The sequence below is a fragment of the Muntiacus reevesi genome, chromosome 4, assembly GCF_963930625.1.
Source record: "Muntiacus reevesi chromosome 4, mMunRee1.1, whole genome shotgun sequence".
Lineage (NCBI taxonomy): Eukaryota > Metazoa > Chordata > Mammalia > Artiodactyla > Cervidae > Muntiacus > Muntiacus reevesi.
In genome coordinates, this window is record NC_089252.1 from 55,127,223 (window position 1) to 55,155,190 (window position 27,968).

A 27,968-nucleotide genomic window follows, 5' to 3' on the forward strand; every position below is an offset into this window, starting at 1 on the left:
AGAAATCGAGGAAAACAATAGAATGGGAAAGACTAGAGATATCTTCAAGAAAATTAGAGATACCAAGGGAACTTTTCATGCAAAGATGGGCTCAATAAAGGACAGAAATGGTATGGACCTAACAGAAGCCAAAGATATTAGGAAGAGGTGGCAAGAATACAAAGAAGAACTATACAAAAAAGATCTTCATGACCCAGATAATCACAATGGTGAGATCACTCACCTAGACCCAGACATCCTGGAATACGAAGTCAAGTGGGCCTTAGGAAGCATCACTATGAACAAAATTAATGGAGGTGATGTAATTCCACTTGAGCTATTTCAAATCCTAAAAGATGATACTGTGAAAGTGCTGCAATCAATATACCAGCAAATTTGGAAAACTCAGCAGTGGCCACAGGACTGAAAAAGGTCAGTTTTCTTTCCAATCCCAAAGAAAGGCAGAGCCAAAGAATGCTCAAACTACCACACAATTGCACTCATCTCACACACTAGCAAAGTAATGCTGAAAATTCTCCAAGCCAGACTTCAATGGTATGTGAACCATGAACTTCCAGATGTTCAAGCTGGTTTTAGAAAAGTCAGAAGAACCAGAGTTCAAATTACCAACATTCCCTGGATCATCAAAAAAGCAAGACAGTTCCAGAAAAACATCTACTTCTGCTTTATTGACTATGCCAAAGCCTTTGACTCTGTGGATCAAACAAACTGGAAAATTCTTAAAGAAATGAGAATACCAGACCGCATTACCTGCCTCCTGAGAAATCTGTATGCAGATCAAGAAGCAATAGTTAGAACTGGACATGGAACAACAGACTGGTTCCAATTCGGGAAAGGAGTACATCAAGGCTATATATTGTCACCCTGCTTATTTAACTTATATGCAAAGTACATCATGAGAAATGCTGGGCTGGAGGAAGCACAAGCTGGAATCAATATTGCCGGGAGAAATATCAATAACCTCAGATATGCAGATGACACCACCCTTAGGGCAGAAAGTGAAGAAGAACTAAAGAGCCTCTTGATGAAAGTGAAAGAGGAGAATGAAAGAGTTGGCTTAAAACTCAGCATTCAGAAAACTAACATCATGACATCTGGTCCCATCACTTCATGGCAAATAGATGGGGAAACAGTGAGAGACTTTATTTTGTGGGGCTCCAAAATCACTGCAGATGGTGACTGCAGCCATGAAATTAAAAGACGCTTGCTCCTTGGAAGAAAAACTATGACCAACCTAGACAGCATATTAAAAAGCAGAGACATTACTTTGCCAACAAAGGTCCATCTAATCAAAGCAGTGGTTTTTCCAGTAGTCAGGTATGGATGTGAGAGTTGGACTTTAAAGAAAGCTGAGCACCAAAGAATTGATGCTTTTGACCTGTGGTGTTGCAGAAGACTCTTGAGAGTCCCTTGGACTGCAAGGAGATCCAACCAGTCCATCCTAAAGGAAATCAATCCTTAATATTCATTGGAATGACTGATGCTGAAGCTGATGCTCCAATATGTTGGCCACCTGATGTGAAGAACTGACTCATTTGAAAAGACCGTGATGCTGGGAAAGATTGAAGGCAGGAGAAGGGGACGACAGAGGATGAGATGGTTGGATGGCATCACTGACTCAATGGACATGAGTTTGAGTAAACTCTGGGAGCTGGTGATGGACAGGGAGGCCTGGCGTGCTGCAGTCCATGGGGTCGCAAAGCGTCAGACACGACTGAGTAACTGAACTTTAGTGAGGTCAACCACTCCATTTTATGATGAAAGATGAGTTTGGAAAAATTAACTAAATTGTCCAAGATCACATAACTAGCAAAAAATCGAGTTGGAACTTGAAACTAAGTCTACTTGGCTCAAGCAGAGTATTCAGAGAATACAAATGCTTATTATGTATCAAAAAAGTCCATGATCCATCTAGACTACCGTTGGATACCACTGATGATATACAGACAACAGCTGAGAAGCATATAATAGTTAATCATAGATCTGATTTAGCAAAAGTGTTCTATGATTCTATTTTATTTCATCAGATTTTAACTTCTTTGAGAGCAGGTATTTACTCAATAAGTATTTGTTGAGTTCTGTCTGTGACAGATTATATTTTCCAAAGACCTACATATGTATTTCATGTCACATTCTCTTTCTTTTTTAAAAAATGAGGTTGGCTTTATTCTTTTTTAAATTATTTTATTATTTTTGGCCTGGGTCTTTGTTGCTGCACGTGGACTTTGCTCGAGCTTTGGCGAGCAGGAGCTACCCCCTTGTTGCAGGGCATGGGCCCTGGGCACACAGGCGTCAGTGGTTGTCCTTTTTTTGGCAGGTGGATGCTTAATGCCTGGGCCACCAGGGAAGTCGCACGTGCTCTTTCTACAATGGGGCGGTCACTCCTTCCACCTGGAGGAAACAGATTCCCCTGACATCTGGGTGGTAGCTGCCTTATAAATGGAGCAGGGCAGAAGTGATGTTATGTGGCTTTAGAATTAAAGTTATTGCCTTGACAGTTACAGTATCCACCAAGGCACCTTCTCCCTCTCTCAGAACACTCGCCCTTGGAACCCAGCAATTTTGTGAGGAAGCCCAGGCTACACGGAGAAACCACGTGTAGATGTTCTGATCAACATCACTTGGCCTCTAGCCAATGGCCAGCATCCTGGGAGTGAACTCCCAGACATGGGGGCAGACGAGCCCAAAAACGATTTCAGCCCATAGACTTCCACGCCTTCCAGTGGAGGCCTCGACACTGTGGCGCAGAGATCGGTTATCTCTGCCGTGCCCTGTGTCAATTCCTACCCACAGAAACCCAGGGAGATCATAACTGACCTTGGTTTTGTTTTAAGTGACTACGTCTTGAGTCATTTCTCACACAGCAAAAGATGAGTGACATATTATGTCCTCAGCACTGTGCATTAGCAGTGTCAACTTTCCCGTTGGTGGCTTCAATGTAAACGTCATGTGAGTGCTCAGTCACTAAGACACGTCTGACTCTCTGTGAACCCACGGACTGTAACCCACCAGGCTCCTCTCTCCATGGGCTTCTCCAGGCAAGAACACCGGAGTGGGTCACCACGTCCTCCTCCAGGGGATCTTCCTTGCCCAGGACGAACAGGTGTCTCCTGTGTCTCCTGCCCTGGCAGGCCAATTCTTTACTGAGCCACCAGGGGATGGTTCTCCCCAACCTCACTGAGCCACAGATTTGAACCGTGCAGCCTGAGGTGGGTGTGTGCATCCGTGGCTGGTAAAGGAGCCTCCCAGCATCTACTCCTCAGTCAGTCTCAGCAGTTCCCACTTGTAATTAGAGATGCCACCACTCATGTGCGGAGATAAAACACTCATGGCCCTACGCAAAAAAAGAAAAAAAACAAAAAACAGCCAAGAGCTTGTCCTGCAAGTAAGGAGAAATTGGGGATGTTTAAGAAAGTAAGGATTCTGGAACTTCTCTGGTGGTTCAGTGATTAAGAACCAGTCTTACCATGCAGGGGTTGTGGGTTCAATCCCTGGTTGGGGAACTAAGATCCCTTATGCCACTGAGCAACTAAGCCTGCGTGCTGCTACTAGAGAGTCCATGAGCCTCAATGAAGGAGCCTGCACCACGCAAGGAAGAGCCTATGCATTGCAACTGAGATACAACAAAACTAAATAAATAAATATTTAAAAAAGGAAAGAAAGAAAAGAAAGTAACGATTATTAGAGAAAAAAGGAGGGAGGATTCAGTTCAGTTCAGTTGCTCATTGGTGTCCGACGCTTTGTGACCCCTTGGACTACAGCACACCAGGCCTCCCTGTCCATCACCAGCTCCTGGAGCTTGCTCAAACTCATGTCCATCAAGTCGGTGATGCCATCCAAGTATCTCATCCTCTGTCGTCCCCTTCTCCTCCTGCCCTCAATCTTTCCCAGCATCAGGTCTTTTCTTCTCTTTTTTTTTTTTCATCAGGTCTTTTCAAATGAGTCAGTTCTTCCCATCAGGTGGCCAAAGTATTGGAGTTTTCAGCTTCAACATCAGTCCTTCCAATGAACACCCAGGACCGATCTCCTTTAGGATGGACTGACTGGATCTCCTTGCAGTCCAAGGGATTCTCAAGAGTCTTCTCCAACACCACAGTTCAAAAGCATCAATTCTTTGGTGCTCAGCTTTCTTTATAGTCCAATTCTCACATCCATACTTGACTACTGGAAAAATCACCACTTTGACTAGACAGACCTTTGTTAGCAACGTAATCTCTCTGATTTTAATATACTGTCTAGGTTGGTCATAACTTTTCTTCCAAGGAGTAAGCGTCTTTTAATTTCATGGCTACAGTCACCATCGGCAGTGATTTTGGAGCCCAAAAAAATAAAGTCTGTCACTGTTTCCACTGTTTCCCCATCTATTTGCCATGAAGTGATGGGACCAGATGTCATGATCTTAGTTTTTTGAATGTTGAGTCTTAAGCCAACATTTTCACTCTCCTCTTTCACTTTCATCAAGAGGGTCTTTAGTTCTTCTTCACTTTCTGGCATAAGTGTGGTGTCATCTGCATATCTGAGGTTATTGATATTTCTCCTGGCAATCTTGATTCCAGCCTGTGCTTCATCCAGCCCAGCGTTTCTCATGATGTACTCTGTATATAAGTTAAGTAAGCAAGGTGACAATATACAGCCTTGACGTACTCCTTTCCATAAAGTAAAATTCAGGGGAAGAATCAGGGGATCTGACCCTGTCCGCCATGTTGTTAAATGATGCACCATCCAATACATAACTACCTTTCATGGGGAAATGTTCTGCTGGAGTGGGAGTGTGCATATCTGTAGCATTATGAAAGTCTCTGGACGGATTCTCCTTAGCTCTCAACGGTTAATTATGCTTCCTTATATTTGCCAGCTCCTAGCTTAGAAGTTCCCATCCTGTGAGGTATGAGATTTCCCAAGTCCTCTGCCAAAGAACCTCAGCTCAGGAGAAATATAAACTGAACAAACCTCTGATTAAACCAGTCATTAGCGTAGGCTGACTCGGGGCTTTTCAATTTAGGGACACAGAAGCTGATGAAGTAGCTTTCCCATGAAGAGGCTCAGTGTAGATAAAGCATACTTTCAGGAATATTCTTTAAGAGAGTGAGCACACTAAATTACCGCAAAGAGCTGCGCTTTAAACATTCCTTGATTTATATGATTTTACTACCCTATCCAGCTAGAGGCTGTATTGTAAAATGACGGCAAAAAAAGACAACACACACACGCACACACACAGGGCAATAAAAGGCAGGCAGCACGACATCCCCACGAAGCCGTTAGTCTTGGTTCTGCCTTCCCTGGCATCATAATTTCTCTGCTTCCTCATTTGCAAAATGGGGATGTGGAAACACGCCTCATGGGGTTGTTCTGAGAGTTAAACAGGATGATGCATGGAAGCACAGCGCCTGTCACCCAGCAGGGAAATGAGAGCTTTTCCCATGACCACGCGCCTGTCTCCTGCCTGCGTTTGACTCATCCCCGTGTCACCGTCTGTCCCCCACTAGAACGTGAGCTCCAGGCCAGCAGGGACCTGTTTGGCCACTTAGCTATTTCCGGGGCCTAGGACAGTGGCTACCACAGAGTGGGCGCTGAATAAATAAAGGACTTCTTTCTCATGGACGTCTAAAATATTGTGTAAACAAACTGTTGCTAATAACAGTATCGATAATAACAGCTGCTTAGTTAAACCAAAAGCCCATGTGGCTTTAAGGCCATGGCAGCCTGAGTCTGTCAGTGCCGCAAGGTTATGAAATTGGAACCTAAGGCCGACCAGTCGCAAACAGCCCCGTGGCTTTAAGCTGTAGCCAACCAATCGTTTCTTTGCTTTGCTTCCACATTTTCTCTATGGGCCTTCCCTGGTGGCTCAGACGGTAAAGAATCTGCCTGCTGTGCGGGAAAGCTGGGTTCAACCCTGGGTCAGGAAGATCCTCTGGAGAAGGGAATGGCTACCCACTCCAGTATTCTTGCTTGAGGAATTCCATGGACAGAGGAGCCTGGCGGGCTCCAGTGCATGGGGTCACAAAGAACTGGACAGGACTGAACAACTAATGTAGCGCTTTCTCCATAAAGTCTCCCCAAGCACGTTGGTGGAGTCCTAATCACTTCCAATTCAGCACTGCCTTATTTGAATAGATTTTTTTGCTCAAAAAAAAACTCTTAAAAATTTTAATATGCCTCAATGTCTCCTTTAACCCAGCTAATGAACATTGGCCACTTATTATCAACCAGGTACTGAGCTAAGACTTCACACACATCACCTCCCTTAATCCTCACTGTGACTCTGTGTAGACATGACCCTATGCAGTCAGTCCATAAGGAGGTTGAGCTTTAGAGATGGTACTGCAAATTCTCTCAGTCACATGGGTACAAGCAAAACTAAACCCGGGCCTGATTCCAACACCAGCTCCTTCAAGTCATACGATGCTGTCTCCCAACTAGAAGAGAGCTTGAGAATCACCGTGGTGGACAGTGCAGCCCCTGGGCAAAGCATTGTTCCCGGTGATGGAAATTCCATTTGTTTTAGCTCTGTGTTAACCCTGTTTTAATTTTCTGTGTCTTATGATGTTTTGGCATCTTGGAAAGGCCTTAGAGATTCAGGGAGAGACTGTCCTTCCCCGGGCAAGTTAAGTCCTAAAGATAACAACAACCTACCTGTGCATGTGTGTGCATGCTCAGCTGCTCAGTCGTGTCCGACTCTTTGCACCCCCATGGACTGTAGCCTGCCAGCTTCCCCTGTCTACGAGATTTTCCCAGCAAGAATACTGGAGTGGGTTGTCATTTCCTTTTCCAGGGGATCTCCCCAGTCCAGGGAGTGAACCCCAGTTTCTGGCATCTCCTGCATTGGCAGGTGGATTCTTTATCACTGCACCACCTGGGAAGCCCCGACGACCTGCCTCGGAGAGCACTTGTCAAGTGCAAACCAAACAATCCCAAGTCGATAGCCCCTGTGACCTTTTTATCTCACTTTCACGCATCAAGTCAATATTTCCCCTGCCCTAAATCATCCCAGGGCCAGGTACCAGCCCACTAAAAACCTCCTTTACAGCCAAAAGCCCATTGGAATTCTTCAGACTAGCCATTCCTCGGCTGTTCACTCTGCCCAGCTATGTCTGTTCCATAGAAAACACAATAAAGACACTGGCTTCAGCTTTCCTCTTATTCTGACCAACGTCTGGCGCTTTCCCTGTGGCCCTTCATGCAGGGCATGCCCTCATCCCTTGGGAAATGTTAGCAATAAAGTTCTTCTTTCAATGGCATTGGCCTCTCTCTGTCTTCACTCAATTACCTCCATAAATTAAAGTTCTGCTGGCACGGATTTTATTTTATTTATTTTATTATTTTTTTTTCTGGCACGGATTTTAAAACACTGTCACCCTTTCCTGATTCAGGGAGGAATTGATTTAGGAGGTTCCCTGCAAAACTGAATTGATGTCTTCCAAAACTCCTTTTTGCATTATGTCATAGTACTATTTTCCTAGTTATATGCACAAGTCTATCTATTTCAGCTCACCTCTAAACTGTGGACCCTGACGCAAGATAGTAAAATCAGTTTTTTAGTATGAAACCACACCCATCAGAATGTTTCCTACTTTATTTCTTGGTTCATTTAACAGCTTGTTTTTTATTGACTTGCGTAACTGCTGAAATACAGAGGATTGGAGGAGTCCATTATAAGGCAGACAGTTCTAGTTTTCTGCAATATCTGTTTTTCTCATCTCTCCTAGTAATAAAAAATGTATTAAAGGACATGACCACCACCACCCACGCACACACACAGAAAAGTACAGATTCCGTTTGCTGACCTCCCTTGCAGCCAGGTGTGGCTGTGTGATGAAGTTCCGGCCACTGAGGATGGACGGATGCGGGCTGCGTGGCTCACATGTTTTTCTCCTTTCTTCTTTGTCATCCCTTCTTACATCCTGGCGTTTGGGATGCTAGTGCCACCATGCTGGACCATAAGGGCTGGTCCCTGAAGACGTCCTGAAGCAGACTGCTTACTTCTCCAATTGGTCTCGCTTGTTGAGCAACTGTTATTGGGGATTTTCTGTTACAGAAAGGCAGCTAGGCCTAATCATTACTAATTCAGCGGCAAATGCAGTGAGGGAAGCACTGAGGGAGGTGGCATTTAGTGATGAAACAGAACTGCATAGCTAGCTGAGTTTGCATCCTGTGGACCAGAAACGGAGGAATAATAATGGCTTGCTTTTTTTAGTGCTTTATAATTTCAAAGCTCTTTCAAATGTATTTTCTCTTTTGATCCTCATAATAAACTCCTGGGCCAGTGAAATAAAAGGACTTTGGTGGTAACCTCTGAGCAGAAAGCGGACCCCTCCTGGCCCTGAGGGCGCGGCTTTTTCTGTCACGTCTCACCATCTGATCTGACTCCCTGATCCAACTAATGGCATGGCAGAGGAGATTTTACTTTTTAGTTTCCCATAGACTGTTCAAGTTGATTTCAATTCTCTTTGCCACAATGATAAGGACAAAGTTCAGAGGGTCTGAATTGTTTCCCCCATAAATTCATGTGTGGGAGGCTTAACTCTCAATATGATGTATTTAGAGACAGGAACTTCAAATAGGTAATTAAGGCTAAATAAGGTCGTATGGGTGGGACTGGTGTCCTTACTAGAAGAGTGGGGACACCAGAAATGCAAGCGCACAGAGGACAGGCCACGTGCAGGCTCAGCAGGAAGGTGGCCCCCGCAGGCTAAGGAGGAGGCCTCGGGCGTGCATGGGAAGGTGGCCCCCGCAGACTCAGGAGCAGGCCTCAGGAGTGCGGGCTAAGTGGCTCCAGTTGTGTCTGACGCTGCCTCCCCAAGGACTGCAGCCCGCCAGGCTCCTCTGTCCGTGGGACTTTCCAGGCAAGAATACTGGAGTGGGTTGCCATGCCCTCGTCCAGGGAATCTTCCCCTCCCAGGGATCGAAACTGGGTCTCCTGCTTTGCAGGCTCATTTTGTTTTTTACCATCTGAGCCGCTAGGCCTCAGGGGAAACCAGATGTACCTACGCCTTGATCTCAGACTTCCAGCCTCCAGAACCGAGAAAAAATTCGTTTCTGCTGTTTAAGCCACCCCCTCAGTGGTATTTTGGCAACCTTAGCAAACAGGGGGTAAATAATTCTCTCAGTTGAGACAGAAGATTGATACCCAAGCAAGCCAGCTTCTGGTGCAGAATATTTCCAGTTCAGCCAGTCCATGTCCTCAAAGTGTGTGCAACTCCCAGCTCCTAGTTTACCCCGAGAAGACAGACCTTCCACCTCCCCAAATTCATATCCTACCGTTGAGATGTTTGGTGGCTGATAGCACTGCTCTGACTAGACATGGGCCCAAGTAAATGGCTTGTTATTGACTATTATTCATCAGGCAAAAAGAAAAAAAAAGGTTTTTACATAAATGATGGTGTTCAACATGTTATTAAAAGTCAGAAAAATGGCACCCTGAATGGAAAGTAAAAAAAGAAAAAAATGAGGGACACCTAGTGTGACATCACTTTATTTTATTTTTATTTTTCCATATTTATTTATTTGGCCATGCCAGGTCTTAGTTGCAGCACAAGAGGCCTTTAGTCTTCCTTGCAGGTGCAGGACGTTTCGATCCCTGACCAGGGACAGGACCGGGTGCCCCTGCGTTGGGAGCACAGAGTCTTAACCACTGGACATCGGGGGAAGTCCCAAGACATCACTTTATACCACTGCGATAGCTGTAATTTTTAATGGGAAATAAACGTGTTGGCGATGAGGATATGAAGACACTGCGCCCTCACATTTTTCTGGGGGGAATGTAAAACAATGCAGCCATTGTGGGAAACACTGTGGCTGCTCCTTAAAAAGTTGAACATAGAATTTCCGTATGGCTCAGCAATTCCACTCCTCAGAAATACTCAAAACAGTCGAAGAAAGAGACTCAATCAAATGCTGGCTTACGAAGGTTCATGGCGGCGTTACTCACAGTAGCCTAATGTCCAAACGACCCTAATGTCCCCCCACTGTTGACTGGATAAACCGATTGTGGTATACCCATACAATGGAATATAATTTACCCATAAAAGGGAATGAAGTACTGATACATGTTACAGTGTGGATGAAACTTCAAGCTATACCCCGTGAAAGAAGCTAGACGTGAAAGCTTATGTGTGACATGATTCCATTTATGTGTAGCGTCCAGGGTAGGTTAATCTGCATAGAGAGAAAGCAGAGGGGTGGTTTTCAGGGGCCGGAGGGCATGGGGGATGGGGAGCAACGGCTTAACGGGTACAAGGTTTTCCTCTGGCCTGATAAACATGTCCTGAAACTTGAAAAATCTTGATAAATGTGGTGGTTGCACAATATCACAAATGCACTGAACGCCACTGAATTGTATGCTTTAAAATTTAATATTATGGAGAAGGAAATGGCAACCCACTCGAGTATTCTTGCCTGGAGAATCCCAGGGACAGGGGAACCTGGCAAGCTGCAGTCCATGGGGTCCTAAATATTCAGACACGACTGAGCTTCTAACATTTTCACTTTCACATGAATAAAGAAGAAAAAATTTAAAAAGTAAAACGTAATATTAGTTTTATGTAAATGTGACCCCAGTTTTTTTAAATGCTAAACAAAAACAAAAAAAAGCATGGGGAAGAAGAGAGAAGATTTACTAAGAAGCTGTTGAAGCTTAAGCTTCAGTGCGTTTAATTGTCTGGACTCTTCCACAACCTGCACGGAACCCTAGTAACGCGTTCCCAAGGCTCTCTGTTCTTTTCTTAGAGAAGGTCTGCAAACAGCTTGAGCTCCGGGCCCCATGAAGCCTGGCCCTGCCTCCAGGAGGGTCCCCATGGACCTGAGCCGGAGCTGGAGACCAGTCAGCTTCAGCTACTCCCCTCTGGGATCTCTCTGGAGGCTCGGGGAGGAGGGGAACTCAGTTCTGAGCAAAGACTGACTGACCCTTGTGGCCAGAAGGGTCTAAAAATAAATTCCAGTACCAAGGAAACATCTTTCCTTGGGAAGAATGAATTGAGCTCGGCAGGAAGCCTCATAATTCCATTTGTCCCTGGATCTCTGAATCGAGCTGTCTTTGGCAGAAGCAACTCTCTGGAGTGCAGAGCCCAGGACGTGGACTTCTCAGCACTAAATGAGGGAACACCTCAGGCAAACGAGGTGGGATGTTCGTTCACCTTCATTAAGGCGAGAGAAATCTGCACACCATGAGAGTGGAGAGGGTTGTAGCTTCTGTCCATTCACTCCAGTGGAGAGTTATTCAGGTTTTTTTTCTTAAGTTTTTTTTTTTTAATGTGGACTATTTTTACAGTCTTTATTGAATTTGTTACAACACTGCTTCTGTTTTATGTTTTGGTTTTTTGGCCCCAAGGCATGTGATGTCTGAGCTCCCCTAAACAGGGATTAAACCTGCACCCCCTTGCATTGGAAGGCGAAGTCTTAACCACTGGACAGCCAGCAAAATCCCTATTGAGGGTTTTGTAAGTGCTCAGGTGCTCTACTAAATACTGGTGCTTCAAAACTAGTTGAAAATCTGGTATGATCCCACTTAGATGAAGTTTCTAGAGTCAAATTCATAGAAACAGAAAGGGGAATGGTAGCTACGAGGGGCGGGGAGAGAAGAGGGGAAGGGTAATTGCTTTTAATGAGAACAGGGTTTCAGTTTTGCAAAATGAAAAAGCCTGAAGACCTACTTCACAGCAACGTGAATGTGCTTAACACAACTCAAGTGTACTCTTAAAAATGGTTATGATGGTAAAGTTTCTGTTATAGGTTTTTTGTTTTTTGTTTTTTTACCACAATTAAAAAAAAAAAGAATGCCCTTTAGATGGCCTCCATTTCTTGGGGGTGGATAAATGGCAAGTAACACAGTGCTATTTACAAAGTACTTGCATATACACGATCACACTGGCTGCTCAGGATAAGCTGTAAGATGGAGATGGTCAAGCACATTTCAGAAACAAAGGAAGGAACAGGCTGAGATTGAGTCAGGTCCTCACTGCGCCACAATTACACTCTGTGTAATTCACCAGGACAGTGGCTTCCCGGATGCAGGCTCTTTATAGCCGTCTGCTCTGACGGCCTCCGATTCTGAAGAGGTAACCTGACTTCTGTGAGACTCTCAGTCTTGGGAGGACCCCCAGATGTGGCAGCAAGCTGGTGCCCCAGGGTACAGCTCCCCTGAGCTGGTGGTGTCCTTGGTTTGGTTAACAGCTTCTAAAAGCTTCTTCTCTCTCGGGTGGTCTCCGTGGCCCAGGGCCTGGCTTTGCCGTCTCTATAGCGCCCTCCTCTCTGGCCCGGTGTGGGTGAGGACCCTGCAGAGAGAGCTCTTCCTGGCAGGAACCAGTCAGCGGTGCTGGATGGCTTCCTAGGACTCAGATGTCCCCAGCAGCAATTCCTGCCAGCAAGAGCCAGCGAGAGAAGGGAGTTCCAGGAGACTGCGTGAAATAAAGATATTAACTCTGCACTGAACAGTGTGCCTATGAAGTCTGCGGGCTGGACTCCAATTTCTTCAATGTACAGCAGCAGTCCCCAGCCTCCAGGATCCGATGCCTGATGATCGAGGTGAACTTGACGTGACAATAACAGAAATAAAGTGCACAGTAAATGTCACGTGCTTGAATCATCCCAAAACCATTTCCCTTCTCAGCCCCTGTCCTTGGAAAACTCGTCTTTCATGAAATTGGTCCCTGGTGCGGAAAAGGTTGGAAACTGCTGATTTAGAGGGCCCTTGTTCTGAGCCCTTAACTGGGGGTGTCTGGGGGTTGTTCATGTAAACCGGTTCAGAGTTGAATGTCTACATGCTGGGAGAAGCAGAGGCCTAGCCGTGGGCTCCATGTTCTGGGTCTCCCATTTCCCAGCTAGCCACCCCCCCACGCCCCCACCCTCCCCCAGGCTGAAAGGGACTCTCCCCTCAGCACTTCCTGGAGGAATCCAGGCAGACCAGGCATTCAGGATACCTTGGGAAGCAGTCCCCATCAGAACCACGAGGGGGAGGGGAGAGAGACCTTCCTCCAGGCTCATTCTCCACACCTGATCCTCACAGAGACCCTACACTCCAGCCTCAGTAATCATAGTGAGGCTTCTTTTATCCAAGAGTCTAAACACAGAAGCATCCAAACACTAGACTTGTTCTTCAAAGTCAATTAAAATGGTCATTGGGACTTCCCTGGTGGTCCAGTGGCTCAGTTCAGTTCAGTTCAGTCGTTCTGTCGTGTCTGACTCTTTGTGACCTCATGGACTGCAGCACGCCAGGCCTCCCTGTCCATCACCAACTCCCAGAGTTTACTCAAACTCATGTCCATCAGTCGGTGATGCCATCCAACCATCTCATCCTCTGTCGTTCCCTTTTCCTCCTGCCCTCAATCTTTCCCAGCATCAGGGTCTTTTCAAATGAGTCAGCTCTTCGCCTCAGGTACCCAAAGTATTGGAGTTTCAGCTTCAGCATCAGTCCTTCCAATGAACACCCAGGACTGATCTCCTTTAGGGTGGACTGGTTGGATCTCCTTGCAGTCCAAGGGACTCTCAAGAGTCTTCTCCAACACCACAGTTCAAAAGCATCAATTCTTCAGTGCTCAGCTTTCTTCATAGTCCAACTCTCACATCCATACCTGACTACTGGAAAAACCATCGCCTTGACTAGACAGACCTTTGTTGGCAAAGTAATCTCTCTGCTTTTTAGTATGCTGTCTACGTTGGTCATTACTTTTCTTCCAAGGAGTAAGCGTCTTTTAATATCATGGCTGTAGTCACCGTCTGCAGTGACTTTGGTTAAGACATTGCATTTCCACTGCAGGGGACACGAATTCCATCCCTGGTCTAGGAACTGCAGGCTGCATGGTGCGACCAAAAATAAATTAATAAATAAAAAAGAATAATGTTCTATTGAGAAAAAAGGAAAAATCATTGTCTTAGTCAGCCTGAGATGCTGTAACAGACACCATAGACCAGGTGGCCTAACCAACAAACATCTACTCCTCACGGATCTGGAGTCTAGAAGCCCAAGATCAAGGTACCAGCAGACTGTCTCCTGAGAGCCCCGCCCCCCACCCCCGGCTGGCAGACAGCCGCCTTCTCCTGTGTCCTCACAAGGCAGACGGAAGGATCATCTCTCCCGAGTCTCTTCTAAGGCACTAATCCCACCCAGGAGGGCTCCACTCTCCTGACCTAACCACCTTCCAAAGGCCCCACCTCCCGAGACCAACACACTGGGGGTGAGGCTTCAACAGATGAAGCTTTGAGGAACACAAACGTTCAGTCTACGGTCATCAGCATTGAAGCAAACCAGCGAACAAGACATTTGGAAAACTTGCTACCCTGTATCCATCATGGGTCTTTCTGGAATGACCATCTGGACTGAAAATGGCAGGGCAGTGGTATCAGGACAGCCCCACCTGAGCCACGGTGACGTCCCACGGCTGGCCACCTATGGAGTGTGAGGCTTGTCCGTCATTTTAGGCCTGGGCGGGTGGCTCAGTGGTAAAGAACCCGCCTGCCAATGCAGGAGACGCAGGAGACTGAAGCTAGATCCCTGGGTCAGGGAGAGCCCCTGGAGGAGGACATGGCAACCCACTCCAGTCTTCTTGCCCGGGAAACTCCCGTGGACAGACGAGCCTGGTGAGGTGCAGCACGTAGGGTCACAAAGAGCCGGACACAACTGATCACAGCAGTGTTTGAGAATGTCCATGTCATTATCTAAACGTGCAGACTACACATAGCCGCAAGACCCCTGCAGGCCGCCCTGTGAGCGATGGAGCCTGGGAATTCCCTGGCGGGCCAGTGGCTAGGACTCGGCGCCTTCACTGCCATGGGCCCAGGTTGGGGAACTAAATTCCTGCAAGCCTTGCGGTGCCGCCAAAACCAAAGAGAGAGAGAGAGAGAGAGCCCAGGCGCCCTCTCAGGCATCCAGGCCCTGCTGACCCGACAGCTGTGGCAGGGAGCCAGGCACAGCCAGCTGGACTCCCCAGCTGACCCTCAGACCCAGAAGATGCAATAAACAGCTACTTAAAGACATGGAATTTGGGGTTTATTTCACGGCAGAGATACCTGATATAAAATGTCTCTTCAAAAAATTTATCTAGATCACACTCATCTGTGAGCTGAAATCACAGAACAGAGTGGGTTGTGGCTACGGGGGTGCATGGGATGAGGGCAGCCTGTGGGAGAGGCTGGTCAAAAGGGGCCAACCTCCAGCGATCAGATGGCGAGTGAAGACCTAAGAAGAGCCCGTGACTGCAGCTAACCGTACTCTGCCTTACATTGGAAAGCAGCTCGGAAAGTGAAGCTTAAATCTTGCCACCACCACCACAGCAAAATGGGAACTACGTGAGGCGAGGGAAGTGTTGACCAACCATTTTGTGGTAATCACTGCAAAATATATGTGTATCACATCATCACATTGCGCAACTTTAAGCTTACACAATAGTGTATATTAATTTTGGGGCTTCCCCGGTGGCGCTAGGTAAAGAATTCAGCTGCAATGCAGGATCTGTAGAAAACGTGGCTTCAATCCCTGCATCGGGAAGATCCCCTGAAGGAGGGCACGGCAACCCACTCCAGTATTCTTGTCTGGAGGATCCCATGGACAGAGGAGCCTGGTGGGCTACAGTCCGTGGGGTCGCAAAGAGTCGGACACGACTGAGCGACTAAGCCCAGCACACACATGTTAATTATATTCCAAGCGAGAGGGAGGAAAACTCATTCTGCTCTTTTTTGAGGCTGTGTTTATAAACATACAAATTCCAAACTGGGATACATAAATTCCAAAAATACTTTTGATTTGGAATAAGTCTGAACCAGATATGGTATGTAAATAATCTCCAGATTCCAGCTTCTGTAACAGCATTTTTCGCATGGTATTGTCACTTCTTGTTTTTTCTTTAAAATTTGTTTTAATTAGGGAAAATATACCACACGTACCAAACGACAAAGGATATTATATTGAACCCCATGTAGCCATCATCAGTCTCAAAAATTAACTCACAGCAGTTGTTTTCACTATACCTTCCACCAACGTCCCCCTTCTGCAGGCTTACTTTAGAGCAAAGCCCAGATATCACATCATTCCATCTGCAAATATTTGAGCATGTACCTCTTAAAGATAAGGATAATTTTTATAACCACCTGGTTACATCTCTCTGACCCCCTCAGCTTAGGAGCTTTATGAAAGCCAGAATTTACCCTCTTCCTTGCTGTCTGCCCAGAGCCCTAGCTCCAGGAGCGTGTGACCTGTGCACGGGGTCCCAGCGCCCAGAGGGTCCCATGGCTGGTTTAAGGCTCTGCAGTTGCCATCTTGACATTCCTAATCCCCTTTGAACGAGGTTCTGCATTTTCACCTTGCTCTGCGCCACTCCTGGCTATTAGCTTAACCGAGCAGTAAACATTCAGTGACAGAAGAAGGGCAGAGTGTTGGGTTCTGCACGCACTGTAGCACGCTCACAGTCTTTACCCTGGGCAGAAACTTCTTCAGCATTCCCCCCTCAGTGGATGGCACCGTTGTCCTTCCAACCTGGAAATCTAAAACTTAGAGATCATCTTTGCCTCCTCTTCCTCCCCCAGTTTCCCATCCCTTCACTGTGCAAGCTTTCGCCAGATCTTAACATTAGCAACTCGAGAAATTCTATGTAGGATGAGAAGGTAAGGGAAAGCTGGTTTTGCGTTTTCTTTGCATGGGAAGCATTAAAGGAGTTCAGGTTCATATTTATTTGGGTGCCTTACAGAGAGCAAACCAGGTTTGGCCCTGATCTACCCTCCAGCTCTATCAAGCACAAGGAAAACAACTTCCAATCCTCAGCTGCGTTGCTTTCTGCTCCGTTAATATGCCGCATTTCTTCCTACCGCCATGCCTTTGCGCTAACTGTTCCCTCTTCTGGAAAGCTTTTCCTAAACCCCCAGCTCTCTCACCTATTGAACTCATGGAATGTCTCAGCTCAGTCATAATTTGTCAGAGAAGTTTTCCCTCAACCCTCTGGCTCAGGCAAGCCTGTTAACACTTATCACAGTCAGAACATCATAGTCATTTTGCATTTAATTGTTTGTTTCCCCCACGATGGTTCAATGCCCTTTTCTATCTCGTTTCCTGCCATCGTTCCCTGACACTGGCCTCAGGGCCTACGTGGGGTACAGCAGTGCTCAGCCATACTCGTGGCAAGAATCTGAAGGTACACCCAGTCTAAAGGATATTTAAAAGGAATATACTGGGAGGCAAAGTTTAACAAAATATTTATGATAAGCACAGATATATACCAGCACAAATAAAGAGACATATCCTTAAGGGTATGTGTTATTTGAAAAACTAGAGATAACCTAAAATTCTACAAACCTGTGAATGGCTAAGTAAACTCTTCTATATTTCTGCTATGGATATACCACAGTCTTGACAGAGCACAGAGAGAGGTCACTGACAGAATTAAAATAGAAAAGCAAATTGTAGAACACCGTGAAATGTGGTTCCACAAGAGTGCACAATATTCCACTGTATATATGTACCACTTCTTCTTTAACCGTTAGTATGTAGAGGACGAACAGTGGACATTTCGGGGGAAGGAGAAGAAAGGACGAACTGAGAAAGTAGCATCAGCATCGACATATACGCGACCACGTGTAAAGCAGACAGCCAGTGGGAAGCCTGGGAGCTTGGCTGGTGGGCTGTGATGGCCCAGAAGGGTGGGGTGGGAGGAGAGAGGGAGGCGTGAGAAGGAGGGGATGTACTTATAATTACGACTAATTTGCACTGTTGTACAGCAGAAACCAACAAAACAGTGTAAAGCAATTATCCTCCAATGAAAAAATTAAAAATTAAAAAAAAAGTAAGATGATAAAAAAGAAAGAGTATGTGTGATGGGTAGGTGTGTGCCCACTCGTGTACTTACACTTGATTTGCATAGAAGTTTCCTGAGAGATGATTCAAGAAACAGTGGCTATCTCTGGGTGTAGTAGGAAGGATATTCGTACCCTTCTTTATTATATGTGCACTTGACTTTCATTATAGTTTGCTTAATGTTTGTGAGGTGGAATTGTAGGCATCCACATATGGAGATTCTTTTCGAATAGAGATTATTTCTCTGCCTAGGAAAAAGGCCTGCTTGTTGTGTTTGCCACAAGGAAACACCCTCATTTGCCAAAAACGTCCACAGGATCCAGTTATGAGGCCAATAGCTGTGTACCCAATAATATCCGATGTTTCTAAATCCTTTGTCTTGTTGAAGACTTCAGGGACGTTCCGAGATTCCATTTCCTTTCATTAAAAAGCAAACTGAAAAAAAAAAAGCAAACTGGCAGTAAGTTTTCCAAGTTTTATTCATTCTCAAAGTAAGCATGGCCTTTGGTTCAAATGCCCTACATTTAGAAGAGGCAAGAATGACGCAGTGAACCTGCTTCAGGTTATAAAATATTCTAATGAAAAGTGAAGGGAAAGTCAAAGTCACTCAGTCATGACTCTTTGTGACTTCATGGACTACAGCCTGCCAGGCTCCTCTGTCCCTGGAATTCTCCAGACCAGAATATTAAGTTGGGTAGCCGTTCCCTTCTCCAGGGTATCTTCCCAACTCAAGGATCTAACCCAGGTCTCCCGCACTGCAGGCAGATTCTTAACTGTCTGAGCCGCCAGGGAAGCCCAAGAATACTGGAGTGGGTGCCTCTCCCTTCTCCAGGGGATCTTTCTGATCCAGGAATCGAACTGGGGTCTCCTGCTTTGCAGGTGGATTCTTTTTTTTTTTTTTTTTTTTTTATTTATTTTTTTATTAGTTGGAGGCTAATTACTTCACAACATTTCAGTGGGTTTTGTCATACATTGACATGAATCAGCCATAGAGTTACACGTATTCCCCATCCCGATCCCCCCCCCCCCCACCTCCCTCTCCACCCGATTCCTCTGGGTCCTCCCAGTGCACCAGGCCCGAGCACTTGTCTCACGCATCCCACCTGGGCTGGTGGTCTGTTTCACCATAGATAATATACATGCTGTTCTTTCAAAACATCCCACCCTCACCTTCTCCCACAGAGTTCAAAAGTCTGTTCTGTACTTCTGTGTCTCTTTTTGTTTTGCATATAGGGTTATCGCTACCATCTTTCTAAATTCCATATATATGTGTTAGTATATTGTAATGTTCTTTATCTTTCTGGCTTACTTCACTCTGTATAATGGGCTCCAGTTTCATCCATCTCATTAGAACTAATTCAAATGAATTTTTTTTAACGGCTGAGTAATATTCCATGGTGTGCAGGTGGGTTCTTTACCAGCTGAGCTACCAGAGAAGCCCAAAATATTCTAACAGACTGTGTTAAAGCATTACTTTTCTGAACCCCAGTCACATTGCTAGATTCAATATCATTTAATTCATGCTTATTGAAAGTCAAAGTACCTATTACCTTACAAAGCACATGGGAAATCAGCATAGTAGCACTGGAGTTAAACCAACACAATGTGAATTTACAGTATGATCCCTGTAAATTGATAATTCTTTACCTTCAAAATGGGAATAGCATCTCATAGACTTATTTTGAGTAATATATATATTTGTACAATAGGGAAATGCAGATCAAAACCACAATGAGATACCACTTCACACCTAATAGAATGACTATTATTAAAGAAAAACAAAACAGAAAATAACAAGTGTTGATAAGGATGTGGAGAAGCGGCATCCTTGTGCACTGCTGGTGGAAATAGAAGGAAACTGGAAAACAGTGCGGAAGTTCCTCAAAGAGTTAAACATAAAACTGTCTTGTGACCCAGCAATCCCACAGTTAGGTATATACCCACAGTAATTGAAATCAGGAACTCAAACTGATACTGTATACCCACACTCATAACAGCATTATTTACGGTAGCCAAAAGGTGGCGGAAACAACTCATCTGTCCATCAACAGCTGAATGGATGAATAAAATGTGATATGTACATATACATATCATTCTGACTTTAAAAGAAATGACATTCAAAAAAAAAAAAAAAAAAGAAATGACATTCAGGGACTTCGCCGGCTATCCAGTGGTTAAGACTCCTAGCTTCCAATGCAAGGGGTATGGGGTGTGATCCCTGGTAGAGAAATGAAGATCCCATATGCCGTGCAGTGTAGCCAAAAAACAAAATAAAATAAATGACATTCTGATCAAAGCTGCAATATGGAGGAACCTAGAAAACATTATGCTAAGTGAGACTGTGACCGAGTCCAAGCTCGCTCTGCTCGCTACACGACAGACCAATGAATCCCAGAGACGAAGTGTTGAGGCAAGGAACAGACTTTAATCAGGGAGCCAGCAGACCAAGAAGATGGCAGGCTGGCACCTCAAAATAGCCACCTTATTGGGGGCTGAATGCCAGGTTCTTTTATAGATCGGAGAGAAAGAGGCAATGAGGAACTAAAATCAAAAGGGAACAGAGAGGGAGAAGCAGTGAGGAAGTCAAGTGCAAGGGTCTTCAGTCTGGTGAGACATCTCCAAGGGAAAGGCCAACCTTCAGAAGGGGCGTGTTCATCTCCTCCATTCATAGGTAGGCAGGGACAAGCTACCTCTCCTCCAGCTGAACAAAGGCACTTTAGTTTACAATCAGACAGAGGGGCAGGGTCCTCCAGGCAAGCCAGTTGAGAATGATTATAATAATAAAAGCAAGTCAAAGAAACAGTTTCCAACATGGAGTCAGAATTGGTTTCCTCCCTCCAACAAAATGAGCCACAAACCAGAGGACAATGCAATGGATATCGTGTGATTCCATGTATACAAGGTGCCTAGAATAGGCAAATTCATAGAGACAGAAAATAGAAGCCACCAGGGGCTGCGGGTGGGGGCAGCGGGGATGGGCAGTTATGATGTAACGCGTACAGACTTCTGGTCTGGGTTGGTGATTGACGGCCCATTTCTAGAGCTAAAACAACCCATCCGTGAGTGCACCCTTGCAGTGTAACCAACCGTCCCAGAGCCTATGCCCCCACTACCTCCTTGATTGGGTTCCCTGGCTCTGGGTCACTGTGGACTTGCCCTAACCAGCTCAGGGCAGGCAGCAGACAACCTAGGACACCCTCAGCGCCCCCGGACCTGCTGACTTATTCAACCCAGCCCGTCTCACGCCTGTGGGCCCTGCCTTGCTCATTCTTCCCCAGAGAAACCACCGTGACGGCTCCAGCCCCCACTCTCCCCCACGGTGTTCTGACCCCACGCCGTCTTCTTGCCTCTTCCCACAACCTTGGTAGGTAAACAGTAAAAAAAAAAAAAAAAACATCTTTTCAAAGACAGTTGTTTCCTGATCTATTGGCCTTTACTAACACGAATACTTATTAATGCTATATTTTAAAACAATGGAAACACTGATTAAAAAAGAAGATTTAAATGGCAAGAACAATGATGTCTGCTGTAACATCTGTGAATCAGGAGTGAACCATGCTGCTCTTTTCATTGGCTTTTTACATTCATCCTATATGAATGTCAGGCTTCCTCAGCGGCTCAGTGGTAAAGAGTCCACCTACAATACAGGAGACTCAGTGCAGGACACTTGAGCTCGATCTCTGGGTTGGGAAGATCCCCTGGAGAAGGAAATGGCAACCCACTCCAGTGTTCTTGCCTGGAGAATTCCACAGACAGATAAGACTGGCGGGACACAGTCCATGGGGTCACAGAGAGTCAGACACGTCTGAATACACTGACTAGGATAGGAATGTCATTGGTTTCTTTCTTCTATGATAAGGAACCTGAGGTCCAGAGAAGGCAGTTGCCCAACGTTACCAGTCAGTGGCTTAGATGGAAAGTGAATTTGAGTTTTTAACTCAGAGAAGGTAAGATTAGGGCAACAGGAGAAATAGAAACTCCTACAACAGAGAAGATTGAGACTGTGATGTCACAGAGGCTAAGAAGAGAGATTCAGTGATATCAATAATCAAGTAGTATCAATAATTTTCCTTGCTTAGGACGTAAAGAAAAAGTTTTTGTTAGTGCCTACTGGTGATGGTTAAAAATTGAATAACAATTTTTGTCTTGCTATTAACATTAGGTATGTGTTTTACTCGGGATCTGAAAAGAGAAGGATTTTGTCCAGTCACAAATCAGCCTTGGTAGAGGAGAAGGGTTGAGCCTCACAGTGGGTACCACCGCAAGTTAATAAAACACCTGCTAGGACTGGGTTAACAGACCTGTAAGTAGCTGCAGTATCTCACGACCAAGGTCATTCCCATCAGTGTGTACCGGTGACATACAAACTGAGTGCTACCTTTGAAGTTTTCAGATCAATTGTTTCCATGGGCAACAGTGCAGACTTAGATCTGATTGTTAATGGGGCTTCCTAAAGGTCAGCTCAAAATAGAAGAAACCCAAGGCATTTTGTTTCTGGGATATTACTGAATCCCTTGACTGATTAAATTCTGTTTTCAGCAATATGACTCACGATACCACTAGGATCTTTAAGCCCTATTCAAGTTCCACTGGGTGGAACAGCTGTGGCAAGTCTTCAGCCATACACTTTTGGAATCACGTGTTTCAGGGTGTCTTTTTACTGACCAGCTAATACAGAAGTTCAGAGGAAGCAACTAACGTGAGAGTCACAAAAATGGACATATACCTGACAATACTAGTAGCATCTGACACCAGGTAACGCAGCCAATGATAGGTGTGACACACGCCCTTAATGTACCTCTCAGCATCCAACCTTCCCTCTTTGCTAATGAGCCAAATGATGGGCGGAGGAAGCCTGACAGTGTACCCGTGTAATTAATCGCTTTCCCAACTCTTTTGTGGGTATGGTTGGACTTGTTAACGCAGTTCAGGGCAGTGACAGGTAAGGAGAAATCTGCTGGGAGGTTTCTTTCTGGGAATCTTTCTGGGAAAGCTTTTCCTTTTCTGATGAAAGAAAGGCAGCAAATCCAGAGCTTCTCCCTCTGATGGTGATCCCATATCCATTCTCTTGGGGATATACATTTGTGCTGTGTCTAGGTTTTGACTGTTAATAATCAAAGCTGTTATGAACATTATTGGGAAAATCTTTGTAAATAGATGTTTCCCTTTCCCTTGGGGAGATAATTAGGAGCAGAATTGTTGGGTCACAGATTAGGTTTATGATCCATTTCCTCAATAATGTACGAGCATTCCAGTTGCTCCAGATCCTCACCAGTATTTAAGCTTGTAAGCCTTTTAAGATTTAGCCATCTGTAAGGCAAAGGTGTCTTATTGTGATTTAAATTTGCATTTCCCTGATGAGTCATGGTGATGAGCACTTTTTCATGAGTTTATTGGCCATTTGGTATCTTTTTTGTTCTTGTTGTGAAGATGGCAAAAACCACAAGATGGGAACAGCCAGAATTCTGTCATCAGTGCTCAGAGAACCATCTGATCAGCACAGGCTGCAATGAGAGTGAGAAATAAACTTCAGCTTTGCTAATCTACTGCAATTCTGTGTCATAGGTTTTGAAAGTTGAATTGTATATTAACATGAATTATACCTCAATAAACCTAATTAAAAAAAATAAAAAGAATGGTGGAGGAGAGGTGCATCCCGAGAAGACAGGAATGCTCAGCCAACCTGGAACTCCAACCGTGGCTCCCACGTAGACAGGGCTTCTGGGTCCCTGTGGGGATTTACTCCTATGCCCCACTTTTATTAGCTAAATGGTGATTCTTGCTAGAATGTTCGGCGTGCTAGAATGAATTCAGGTTTGCGAGGAGAAACTGAACTACAGACATGCAGATGGGCCGGGATGCCGTAACACCGTCAGAAACCCCAGCTCTGCTCTGTTACACCAGGAGACTCGGTCTCAGACCTCAGAGCCCCGCAGGGCACATCGCCCAGGAGGGCTGATTCTAGACTTGACCTGGCTGCCAGCAGAACTCAGTTGAGATCTTCGGGAAGTGGGGTAGGCAGAAGTATCTCAACTCTTCTGAACTGTCCTCGGCTGAACTTTCCTCCACTCCCCAAGGTCTGCTAAGCTCTATTTGAAGAGCTTGCAATTTAAAGAAGGGAAGAGTCTGGGAGGGGTAAGTTAGGAGTGTGGGATTAACAAATATACACTAAACAGATACACACAAAATAATCAACGACGATTTACTGTATAGCACAGGGAAGTATATTCAACGTCCTTTAATAACCTATAATGGAAAAGAATGAAAAAAAGAGAAAAAAATGTATACATGGAACAGAGTCACTGTGCTGTACACCTGAAACTCACACAATATCATAAATCAACTGAAATCCAATAAAAAATACTGCTTAAGGACGTGGAGAGGCAGCAAACACATGCAGCTGAAAAGGAAAAACATTTTCTCCATGGCTAAGCCAAGTCCTGGGGTTAGAACTTGTTAGTGGAGCCCACCTGCTAGCCTTTTAAATAGATAAAAGACTTTTCGGTCTGCCACCATGATAAACTACTCCATGCCCCTCCACCACTCTCCCTCACCCCGCTCCCCGCCTCACCCCCAAAACCCTGCCGTTAAAGAGGCCCTTTTCAGACGGGAATTCAATTCAAGCACAGTCATTAGGAAAACCCTGCCCGTCTCTGTGGTTACTGACAGCTCCCTTTGTGTAAATCTCATTAAATCAAACCAGGGACTCCCAGTTTTTTATGGCAAATCCTAGGAAGAGAAAGGGATGTTGATTTTAGAAATAATGTTGCAAATCTCAGGTGTGAGACCTCTTCGGATTGGAAAGTAATATTATTTATCTCGCTGAAACCACTAATAAATCATCCATGAAAAACTGATAATGGTTTTTGTCACCAAGCGTCCTTTTTTCTTTGTGTTTCTCTTTTCCAGAACAGAAGGCTTTCTTTGACAAGCTATCTTATTTTCATGTCTTTATGAAGACAAATGAAATTACTAAAAGTATTGAAGACTATTTTCAATTCATTTTCATCCCATACATTTTTGGTACTTAGGAGCAATTTGCTTCTCATTTGAAAAGAAAAGTGTTTCTTATTCAAAGCATAAGCAACAGTGGGTGTTCCTTATACTCTAAAAGGCTTGAAATGTAAAATGGTTCTCACATAAAACTGGAGACAACAGAAAGACTGCCCTATGACAGAGCAGTATACAATATAGAATGCTTACACATTTAACAGCTTCTGCGCCAAGAGGTTGTGTTACCTGCTATTATCCTCCCCCCACCTTTAATTTTGTTATTTCTGTTATAGAATTTCCAAAGTCCTTAACTATAAAAACAGTCCTCTTCTCTGTCTTTTTCTGTCAAAGGATATATATAGCTTGAAGTGGAGTCACTCAGTCTTTGAGACCCTGTGGACTGTAGCCCACCAGGCTTCTCCATCCACGGGATTCTCCAGGCAAGAATACTGGAGTGGATAGCCATTTCCTTCTCCAGGGAATCTTCCCGAACCAGGGATCGAACCCAGGTCTCCCTCACTGCAAGCAGACACTTTGACCTCTGAGCCACCAGGGAAGCCCATATATAGCCTAGACATTTCCTTACCATCAAATGCACAAATAGTCCACACTGGGCCCTATTCTGGGTACTACCAGAAAAACGCTGTGATGAGACCCACCCTGCGGGCTGTTGTTTGGCTATGCCTCTCTTTGCTGAATGGAGGCTCTTCCCTGCCACTGCGCCAAGTCCTAGTGACAAGCTCCTTGGGGGCCTCACTGAAAGGATTAGCTTCCACCCACTCCTCAGTCTTAAAGACATCTTTCTCATGCTCTGCCTTGCTTGAATTCAGGGCAGACTTCCTGACTTTGACCCTGGTTGCTGCAATCAATGATAGATGGTCAAGATAGGAAAGAGACTGATAACCGGGATGAGGATGAAAGTTCATGAGGAGCACTCTCCAGGCACAGAGCTGGGACAAGGGCTCTGAGGCCACACTCAGCCCTCAGCCGCCTCCTTTCGTCTCCAGGCACCCCGGGTGCTGCCCGCCCGCCTCCCACCCCAAGGTGGTGCTAGCTTTTCCCCTTGTACTTCTGTGCGCCCATGTCATCCGGCCGGCTACTGTATAGCGTTGCATCCTTTGTCTTTATCCTGCACCCCACTGTAGGTCTTCTTCTTCTTAGTGGTCCTCCAGCCCCGAACCACCGCTCTGCCCAGGATGTGCCTTCATAAACGTGACCAGAATCTCTTCTTTTTCATGACAGGTAGTATCAACGAACATCCATACCTGAGAACTAGAGCTGTTGGGACTCAGGTCAGACACCCTCTATAGCAAGAGGATAACTTGGTAGAATAATCTTCCAGACAGAGATACATAAAGAGAGATCTCAATCAGAACTAGAAATATCTTTACCTTGAAGGAGAGAGGAAAGGCCTAGGAAGGCCTTCTGGGGCTTAAGAGTGGAGGAAGGAATGTTAGACAAAAGGAGGGGGAGGGGAGGGCAGCGGGAAGAGGATTAGGGAGGCACACCCTCTGGGGAGATTACACCCTGATTAGCGCTGCCTGATGAATATTTATGAGGGCGGCGCTGATTGTATTACGAGGGATCATTTGAAAAATCATGAATATGTTTCCATGCATTTGGACCTAATGGGACGGTTTTCAGTCTTTAATGAGGCATTGGCGCGTGTTTGCAGAGGGGGCGGGGGCCGGAGAGAGGGGGATGGACAATACAGGTCACGAGGCTTCTGCACGTGTATTTTTCCACTGTCCCGCTCTCTTCTCCCTGCAGCCGTGTCCATGTGGACCTGGGGGAAGGTCTAAAATCTGTACCGGGTGCCTGTCGGAGCAGAGGCTAAAATGGTTTTGCTGGTGGTTTTTTTTTTTCCTAAACCTACTTTGAGCCTGAACCGGGCGGAGTGGAGGGGAGGAGCGTAGCTGCATCTCACGCAGATTTGTGAAACTGAGTTTGTGGACGGTTGAGTGACTTTTCCAAGGCCACAAAGGTAGAGAAGGGCTGAGCCAAGGGTCACTCCCAAGTGCATTTAAGGGTGACTGCCGCCCCGTCGCTGGGTAGGTGCTGGGTGTTCATTGGTATTGTCCTGCCATAATGGGTAATAGATTGGCCCCTTTCATAAGCAAAGCATAACCGTTGGAATGTTAAACGGTTTGTTTTGCTAACTGGGTTGAGGAAAGCACCCGTTTCTTTTACCTTTCCGACCCCAGCAGGACGCCCATAAATGACAGCGATTGTTTGGAAAGAAGAGCTCGCAGGAGGGCAGATGGCAGGAGGCAGGAAAGGCTTAGCGGGATGGAAGCGTGCGTTTGTCCCTGAGTTGTCGGAAGGGCAGGGAGGAGCTGGGGGCGAGGAGGAGGGCTGCGACCACGTGGAGAAGGTTCCACCCAACCGAGATGGGCTCGCCTCTCGGAAAGACACATGGAACCGGCCCCGTGTAAAGCAGGGGCATCAACCAGAATGCCTACTCGGTTATTTTCTACCGAGAGAAACCGAGCCCTCCCTCGGCCGGGCGTGCTCCTGCGGGCGGTAAGTGCGAGCGAGACGCAAGGGCTCTGCAGCTGAGCCCTGAGCTGAGCGAGCCTGCGTCCAAATCTCAGCTCCTCGGCACGGCTGCATTCTGACCCGGGGCAGGCCCCTCGGCTCGGCTTTCTCGGCTGGAAGGCAGGCTGTGTGCAGGGCCCGAACGCGATGCAGACCCACACTTGGGAGCTATTATTAGCCTCTCCCTGCAGGCGGAAGCAGAACTGCACGCGGAGAGCGGGCCCGGCGGGAACCGGGGCGGGGGAGATGAGCGCGTGGTTCAGGGGTGCAGCCTCGCCTCCGCGGGCCCCTCCCGCCCGGGAAGGCGCTGGGCCGCGCGGCGTCAAAGCAACATTCCGGCCCGAGCGGAGCACTCCCGGGTTCTGAGCGAACCAACCCCCTGCCCATGATGGACACATTCTTTCTTTAGATATGCTAATAGCTAGCCTGGCCTGGGTCAGCTTTGCCTCTTAAGGGGACTTCGCCTGTCTCAGGTCTTTCCTATTAGACGTTTAACTAGTTTATCTCAGAGGAGTAGTTTTAACCTTATTTCCGAGTTCTTTCAGGGGTACCCCGGCCTGCTGATCTCCTACCCTGATCTGACCCCATTCACCCCAATACCTACCGGGACCTTGGGATTTTATTTTTTTTAACAGTAGAAAATAAATCTCACTTTCCTAAT

At 46.0% G+C, this 27,968-nt stretch overlaps 1 protein-coding gene across 1 annotated transcript in view; it reads left to right on the forward strand.

Moving 5' to 3' along the window:
- LOC136167404 (collagen alpha-1(I) chain-like) overlaps nt 1–27,696 on the forward strand; it is a 55,863-nt gene extending 28,167 nt beyond the window's left edge. The window contains exons 4-5 of the mRNA XM_065934994.1: nt 27,210–27,292; nt 27,398–27,696. Of these exons, the coding sequence (XP_065791066.1) occupies nt 27,210–27,292; nt 27,398–27,696 (382 nt within the window). The remainder of the gene's footprint in view (nt 1–27,209; nt 27,293–27,397) is intronic.
- Nucleotides 27,697–27,968: the final 272 nt, after the last annotated feature.